This window comes from Centroberyx affinis, unplaced genomic scaffold (genome assembly GCF_046629955.1).
Source record: "Centroberyx affinis isolate AG114_WGS23_722 - 3 ecotype Tasmania unplaced genomic scaffold, CSIRO-AGI_Caff_v1 ptg003631l_1, whole genome shotgun sequence".
NCBI lineage: Eukaryota > Metazoa > Chordata > Actinopteri > Beryciformes > Berycidae > Centroberyx > Centroberyx affinis.
In genome coordinates, this window is record NW_027281542.1 from 81,532 (window position 1) to 90,338 (window position 8,807).

General features: G+C 39.7%; 1 protein-coding gene across 1 annotated transcript; it reads right to left on the minus strand.

Moving 5' to 3' along the window:
• Nucleotides 1-1,673: 1,673 nt before the first annotated feature.
• Nucleotides 1,674-8,305, minus strand: LOC139661844 (myosin regulatory light chain 2B, cardiac muscle isoform-like). The gene is made up of 7 exons (XM_071540412.1): nucleotides 8,271-8,305; nucleotides 6,392-6,481; nucleotides 5,072-5,147; nucleotides 3,678-3,782; nucleotides 3,208-3,286; nucleotides 2,865-2,913; nucleotides 1,674-1,878 (listed from the first exon to the last, which is right to left on the minus strand). The coding sequence occupies exons 1-7, from the start codon at nucleotides 8,271-8,273 to the stop codon at nucleotides 1,774-1,776; spliced, it is 507 nt and encodes a 168-aa protein (XP_071396513.1). The 5' UTR covers nucleotides 8,274-8,305; the 3' UTR covers nucleotides 1,674-1,773.
• Nucleotides 8,306-8,807: the final 502 nt, after the last annotated feature.

An 8,807-nucleotide genomic window follows, 5' to 3' on the forward strand; every position in this document is an offset into this window, starting at 1 on the left:
ATAATTTAATTGCCTTGCATGAACAATTTCAAACTGTCAGCGTTTTTGAGGATAGTTTCAGCTACTGCCCTTTTGTGAAATGGTTAGCCAATTTCTGTCAGGAACATCACCAGACACTTGACATCTTGTTGTCAGGTTCTACTTCCATGTTTTGAACTTCCATGTGCATAGTAGGCTACACACAAATTTCAATTTTTAGCTAATGTTTTAAGTTTTTAACCATGACCAAAGCCTTTCCCTAACCTTAACCAAGCTGATTTAGTTGCCTAACCATAACCTTAACCCTAACCTTAACTTTATTTGCCTTAATGTAACCATAACCTTAACAGTAATCTTAACCAAAGTCGTTTACTTGCCTAAACTTCACCGTTAGCCAACCTTTAGTAGAAAATGCCATGTCCAATTCATGTTATTGTCACAGAATCCAATTTGTGGTGGAGGAATGCAATCTAGCATGTAATCTGCATTTCATGAAATAGCCTACATGAAAATGATTGCTGTAGCCTACTGTGGCTATAGACCCATTCAGTAACATCATAACTAAAAGTGAATAGTCTTATAAGGGAGATTTGGCTCCAAATTTAGGTTACTGTGACATAACTGGGTCATCTTTAGTTTCTACTCTAAAAACACTGTGAGTTGTATAGCTTGAGAAGATCAGCTCAGTTAACCTGAACAAATTTGTTGTTGGCTTTGTGAGCTTGTTAATTAGCCAGCAGGCTAATTTAGCAAACCAGCTGATGTCAATGTTAACATGCAACTAGCCACTAGGCTACCAACCCTAGCTTCTAATACGTTAGCTAGTGTGCTAATCAGATGTGTTGACAGTGATGGTTAGCTGACCAGATAATATGGTTAGCTAGCTAACAAGCTGACATTATCTAAACACGAAATCAATCAGATGTATCAGTGATTGAATAATCAGTTCCTAGTCAAAAGATAGCACAGAAATGATTCAGTTCTGCTGAGATGGCCAAGTTGTCTATATTTAGAAAAACACATATTTTATATTTTCACAGCCATTGTTGGCCAAGAGCTGAAGACCTCCAATATGGCTGCCAGAGGGTGTGTTATGTCACTTGAAAGCCCGGTAGTCCAAGTTGCTGAAACTGTAGACAGGTAATACAGTATATTATGACCGACTCCATTGAGAGATAGACGTTCTGTCAATATGAGAATAACTACAGGCACAAATTATGTAATGCCAAAGACAAAATTAGAGCTTGGTAAAAGAGCATTCTCTTATCAGGCTTGTCAAAGGTGGAATAAACTACCTGACACCACTAGGGTAATGGCTATGAATAGGCCTAATTTTAAAAAATATCTTAAGTTAATGTATGTGAGACAATATAAATATGTAGTTAATGATGATATAGTTCATTGTATATAAGGTGGGTTCCCTGCTGTATACAGGATATCAATTGTTGTACTTTGTTGTTTTACATTTTTTATTTTTTTTATGTGTGTGTTGCACTATGTATGGGGCTAATTGTGTTTTTTAAGTGTTTTAACTGTACAAATATTGTTTGTTTCTGTTTGTATCTATTAAAGTGATGGTTTTATGTTGAGGACTTATGGAAGAATAGCCCAGTTGGGCTAAAAGAGATCCTAATAAAAAATCAAATCAAAATGCAGTAGCAATGCACACACACTGGACTTTTATGAAACCTTTATTGTGAGGGCTGTGGGTGGAGCAAGGGGATATGTAATGTGTGGTTGATGATGTGACAGTCTCATGATTGACAGGTGATTTGATGGTTGTGATTGGCTGCTTTATTCCTGCTCCTTGTCCTCTCCGTGGGTGATAACATAACACAGGTTCTTGTAATCCAGGTTGCCAGCAACATCCAGGGGGAAGTTCGTAAACATTTGGTTTACCTAGAACAGGGAAGTAAAAAGCTCAGATCAGTAGATACAGACGTCTAAGCATGTGCTTGATCACACAATTTTAAAATTTCAAATATACAGTACAGTGCAAAAGTCTTAGGCACCCTACATTTTTTATATAAATTTTTTACAAGTCTTAGATGTGTCAGTAGACTGCTGTTTATTGTAATTTTTTGATATTCAGAAACTTTTAATTTCATTAGTTTTGAAAGCATCTTTGCTTTATGGAGTTCTTTGACATATGTCTAAGACTTTTGCACAGTACTGTATATGATGACATATTGATATGCGCTGTGCTCAGCTCCTTGGTTAACTCGAGTAAATATTCAATTCAATTCAATTCAATTCAAGTCTCGCCAGTCTCTCTGGAGCAACATAAAAACATTAAAAAAAAAACATAGTGCAGACACTGACACAGTAAGAGACACACTTTCAAGACAGTTTTAGACATAAAATACAAAAACAAAATAAGTACATAAGAATAAGAATAGAAAAGAATTAGAATTAAAGTCCTGTATAAAGAGTGCAAGTCATCATTGTTAGCATTAAGTCATAATATTACATAGTCATCAAATATGATGAAAATATGATGATCAGCAAGGGGATGGTAACAATCTAAAATGTTTACATATCATGAATGAGGGCAGCTGTTCAAACTACAATGAGGCTCTTAATGAATGTTACTTCATGTCTTCCACTGCTTTACTAATCATTGTGTGTTTGTTAGTTTGACAACAGCATGCTGAAGACGTTTGTCTGACAAAATATAAATCGTGTTATAAAATGTATTGTCTGGCGTTATTTGATTCAGCTTTACTGGACCCTGATGCAGGCTGGAGTATCAGAGGTAAGACTGTTAGAAGAAGTAACAGACCCCAGGTGATGGATGGTCTAATGACAGGACATATAGTGAGTGGATGTCACAAACTGAATCTCAAAGAAACATTGCCCACTAAACCGGGAGGGACATGCATTACCTCATCCTCAGTGAACTTGTCTGCCTGAGACATGAGGTGATATTTGATGCTGTGGAGGGGGAAAATTATAATTTGTTACTTATTCTTTGACCTTGATGGATGGTCATTTCCTCTTAGATTCAAGTAAAACTTGATTCATCAATGATAAAATACATACAGGATGTCAACTATTAGATAGACCAAAAGTGAACTTTCACTGAATTCTTACTCACGTCTAAAATTGGAGGGACTGACCACAAGACAAAAATGTGTGCTTAACATGTAAAACAAATACCACAAAATGGTAGATATGTAATAGATATGACAACTCTCATTTAGGGTAAAGAAATTTGAAAAAGCTTACTCTTCTCCTCTCAGGACGCCTTTTCCCTCAGGGTCAAAAATCTTGAAAGCATTGAGAATGGTTTCCTCCGGGTCAGTACCTAAGCGATGAGGGAGGAGAGAGAGAGAGAGAGAGAGAGAGAGAGAGAGGGAGAGAGAGAGAGAGAGAGAGAGAGAGAGAGAGATTTACACAATTTTCTTCAGATTTATGTCAGCCCAAAAAGGTGAGTAAACTCTATTTCTGCAAATAAAGGTGGGTAATGTCAGTTTAGGTGGGTTCACCCAGAATGTAATTTTAGAAATATGAATATAATCATGATATAACAATATATATAATGATATAATTCAGTTCCCCTTTATAGATTGTGGTGATTCTGAGGTATAGGAAGCTGTTTTGTGTAATACTTATAACATTTCATCATGCCACTAACAGTTCCTTGATGAATGCAGCCCTAGTGCAAGTCCCCATTGATCCCAGATGTCCTGACTAACCTTTCAGCTTCTCGCCAAACATAGCCAGGAAGATGGTGAAGTTGATGGGGCCGGAAGCCTCCTTCATCATCTCGTCCAGCTCATCGTTGCCAACGTTGAGACGACCTGAACACAGACCAGTCAGGCAGAGTGGTCACCACAGGATTAGGAAAACGCTTTGCTGCTATACTGAGAATATCATGCCAGGAATATTTATTGAGGAAAGATCCATCCATGGTTCTCAACCACGTGCCATGGAAGCCCAGCAGTCTTCAGATTTTCATTCCAACTTCCAAACACTACAGCAGCTGATCTCCTTGGTTAACACACCTTCAACCAGAAAGGAAGAACTATAGAATAGTGTTTGGTTAGAATGAAAATCTGTCGAATATTGGGTCTTGATGGCACATGACTGGAGACCACTACACGACCATTCGTAGTATCTCTTCCTTTCCAGCAGTGGTCTCCAGTCATGGGTCCTTTCTCAACTTGAGTTCTTGTGTGCTCCACGATGCGTTTGATGTAATACGTAACGGCCAAAATCCAAATCCAAAACAAATGAACGGAAGGACGGAGGACAGATAAAGATCCTAGAAGTGTACCCATTCACTGAGGATGTATGGTGATGTGACTGATGAGAACAAATGGGAAGCCCCAAGATTCACTGCAAGAACAACGCATCATGTCCAAACAGCACAACAGTCTTTGGTACAGAGCTGGTTGAATCAGCTGGGGAAATGAACAGCTGTGTGTCTTGATCGCACAACGTCGAACACATGGTCCATCTCAAACCGTTCTCACGTTGTAGAGAATTATCAAGTTTGCATTCTTGGATTTAATATTTACTATCGAGAGCCACGTGGATGCAGGTTTTCATTCCAACCAAACACTCCCAACAGCTGATTGGAGGTATGCTAATGGGTGAAATGAGCTGCTGTAGTGAACCTGCAGACTCTTAGACTCTTATAGTTATTTATTTGGAGTGACTAAAGCCGCTTTTCCACCGCATGGTACTGGCTCAACTCGCCTCGCCTCGCCTCACCTCTAATCGTTTTTGGTAGTACTGCTTAGTTTTCCACTGCAGATAGTACCCCCTCAGTGTGCCCCCCCCCCCCCACCTGGTACCTGGTACTTGCCCAATGGAAAACCAAAAAAGGCAAGTAGAGTCGAGTCGAGTTGAGCCGGTTCCATGCGGTGGAAGAGCGGCTTAAGCCACCACGGGGTACCGGCTGCTACTAGAAAGTGTCGATAATACCTGTGAGTGTTTGGTTGGAATGAAAATCTGCAGACGCTTCCATGACACAGGACTGGACACCATTGGTTTAAAGGGAACATTGGCCACGGTAACATTTTGAGTCTCTGCAAGTCCTTTACTGGACTGAGTTGTAGTATAACCTACAGTAGAGGCAACTCACCCAGAGCAGCATATGTGTCTCTCAGATCACCCTTGTCAATGAAGCCATCTCTGTTCTGGTCCATGATCGTGAAAGCCTGTGGAGAGAGAAACACAGAGATAGCATATTTCAGCCAGGACTCCCGGGTTGAGCATGTAGCGAGCATATGTGTGAGAAGTGGCTCCCGAACCTAATTTTATTTTCTACCCTATTTTTTTCCATTATTGAGTTCAGTTAGTCTTCTTCTGATTATCTCCACTAGTTAGGAACACCTTTACACCACAAAATGGCATCAAAGAAACATCTACGAGGGTATAAAGCGGTGGAAAGGGAAGACGATGCCGAGGACGAAGCAATGGCTGCGCTAGCTAATGTTAGGCCGAGTGCTGAGCTACCAGCGGATCTCGATAAACTCCGCTCCGTGCTTCTTTCCGAACTCGAGCATATTTCAGCCATTCCTTGTTTGATAACCTAAAAAAAACCCTCATCTATTGCTATGTTCAAATTGTCTTTGGTGACTTAAAGGGTCTATGTGGAATTTCCGGTCCAATGCTGGCCTCTACTGTTCAGCGTTGTCATTGCAACAACACTCCATAGAGCGAGACCATCATCAGCATGGTGGCGTCGATTGGACTGTTTCAGAATGAAAGGAATAGTTCACCCAAAAATGAATATTCAGTCATTATCTACTCACCCCCATGCCAGCTGAAACTCTGGTGAAGTTTGTCAGTCGATATATCACTCTTGGAGCTTGGTTTGGTAATGCGGAAGCTAAATACAATCGAGAAAGACTCAATTTGCGTTAAATAATGGATCAAATTTTGTTTTTTTCCACTCACAGAGCGATCGTACGGCGTCGGAAGACTTGGATTACGCTTCACGAACTGTATGGAGTCATTTTCGGGTTATTTTTCTCTAAAGAGCGGTCCTCAAAGACTTCAGCTGTTTTGGAGAAGGCTGCTATGGACTTCACCAGAGTTTCAACCACTTCCCCGGCGCATAAATGGGCCGGTCCGTTAAAATTTGAGCTGTTTGGAGGATCACATACATGCCGAATTTGCCAGAAGACCCTACAGATTAGTAATAAAGTCTCAAATGATGTTTTATGCCGATAAGTAAGGCAAATTTGCCCGGTTCTGTGTTTTTGAATGCAGAATTCTCCGCATGTGCGTGGGCCGTGGCTGTTCACTTTGTTTCACTCACTACCATTTTGGAACCTCTGCTGATATTTACTAGTCATATTATGCTTCAATAGAGCAGAAATATGGCCTTGATCTGACCAGATTAATTGTAATTCAAGATTGATAGTAATGTGATAGACTGAGCTGCCAGTCAACCCACCTCCTTGAACTCCTGGATCTGTGCCTGCTCAAACATGCTGAACACATTGGAGCCCGCCTCAGTTGTCTTCTTCTTTGCCTTCTTGGGTGCCTGAGGGGAAGAGGAAATCTTTTATTTAAGAGCTGTAAATAAATGATGGCTGGTTAATTAGTGTGGCCCTTGTGAAAACCACCTTTATCTATTATTATAAAAGGTTTTGTACATCTAATGTGTAGCCAATAGAGTATTTTTCTTTTTTTTAATTTATCCTTTATGTAATCAGGTAGTCTGATTGACACCTGAGTACAAAAACGAAGAAAATGGCAAAGACAATACACAATAAATGTCAGTCAAACACAAAATATATATACATCATAGAAAATGTGAGATATATTTCAAAACTGCAGTTCTATTCATAAGGTGCATAGTATCAGAACTAACCAGTCCTGTGATGTGGAAGCATCATTACTGGTATACATGCCGTGGACAAGGAAACATTCACCATGGTCTTTTAATAATATTAATGAAGTCCATTTTCCTCAAATAAACCATCATAAATTAATGTGGAACTTTGGAAGCTCTCTAATAAATCTGCTCATCCACCTCTTCCACTGCTGCTGGACAGGGATTAACTTAACTTACTGATTTTTACTGAAAACAGCATGTCAGCAAATTTGAAAATTGATTTTCCACTTGGTATTTATGCCTTATGCTTTAGCATTCATCGATAAAGTACAACATCTGTATATTTTGCGATCATTTTTAGTGTCGCAATCTACTTGAGGCCAGGATGTGTATAAGCTTAGGCCCAAAGTGTCAGGTGTTTTATGGTTAGGTTTATTTTGTTCACACGGATGTCTTGAGGGTAACAGACTATATGGCATCATTTCACTAATTATTTATCTCTAATGAATCTCAATTATAACAGCTTTTTGAAAGAATACCTGGGAGTCATGTAAGGCACCAAACAGCGCCGCTTATTTCATAAAAATCTAATATTTTCACTGAAAAAACTGAAAGATTGGTTCCTAATATGTTCTATTTACTCAAAGAAATGTTTCTACTCTTTATGCTATGCAATCAATTACAATTAATTAAATCCAAAGCAAATTATTTGTGTTGATTAAACACATTTCAATTACATGGAACCAATGTACACAATTTTTTTAAGTAAATCCAAATATTTTTTTTTTTCAATGTAGCCCTGATTCACAAATGTTTCTAAATGAGAGTGTACTTTCAGATACACATACTGTATATTATGGAAGCCAATTTTCGCCAGTGTGATGAAAAAAAAAAGATCCTGTCAGTCATTATAATGAGAAACTTTCTCAAAATAATGACTTAGTATCTCAAAATAATGAGTTAGATTCTTTTTCTTTTTTTTTTTTTTGAGAAAGTTTCTCATTATTTTGAGATACTAAGTCATTATTTTGAGATAGGCTACTAACTCATTATTTTGAGAAAGTTTCTCATTATTTTGAGAAAGTTTCTCATTATTTTGAGAAAGTTTCTCATTATTTTGAGAAAGTTTCTCATTATTTTGAGATACTAAGTCATTATTTTGAGAAAGTTTCTCATTATAATGACTTACAGGACTGTTTTTTTCATCACACTGGTGATAATGGGCTTCCATAGTATATACACAACCACTCTGGGAGCTCATTTTGGTCACGATCAAAAGACATGACGCCAATTTCATCCTCTATATAATGTGAGCCAACGTGAAAGTGACAACCACATTCTCCCTCACTGCCCTTCCATTTAGCATCCTTAGACCGCAGAGCCGAGAGCGGAGACCCCAAGACGCGTTTAAACGGCGAGGAGGTCAAGAGGACAGACAAATAAAAGAGGTGTGAAGGAGGAGGAGGAGGAGGAGGAAGGAGGAGAGCGGCCTTACCATGACGAGGAGCTTCTCGGCGCGTCTCTGTTCACAGATTTCCTGAGAGGACAATAAAAAGTCCCCCTCTGCGGTTATATAGCAGCACAGTTGGCCACCTCGGCCACCTGAGCTAAGTTTAGACAATAGGGGGGCGGAGCGATCGCCAAGGCATTCCTGCCATATAGAGACTTAGCACTTGCCACCCACCTCCACCGTCTATTGTTACCCGTCCCACCGACCCGGGGCGGTAGCCGTCGCCGCCCGGGGTCACGGTCAAACGCTCATACCTGAAAGCATTGTCCAGGCTAGTTATAGCTCACGGCGGGTACGTGTCGATGCCTCACACTTGACAAAGCCAGTACTTAGCTCCAGCTTACCACATTACCACCATAATGAAATGACACCCTCGAGTGTTTTGGAGATGCCTGGAGCGGCGGTGTGACCTCTGTGGGCAAATAAGCGGGCGTAATGTGGGTGTTGTTTTACGTTATTTGGCAGATTCAGACTCGTATGTGTAACGTTTTTCTCAAAATTTTACAGAAAACCCCACTTTGT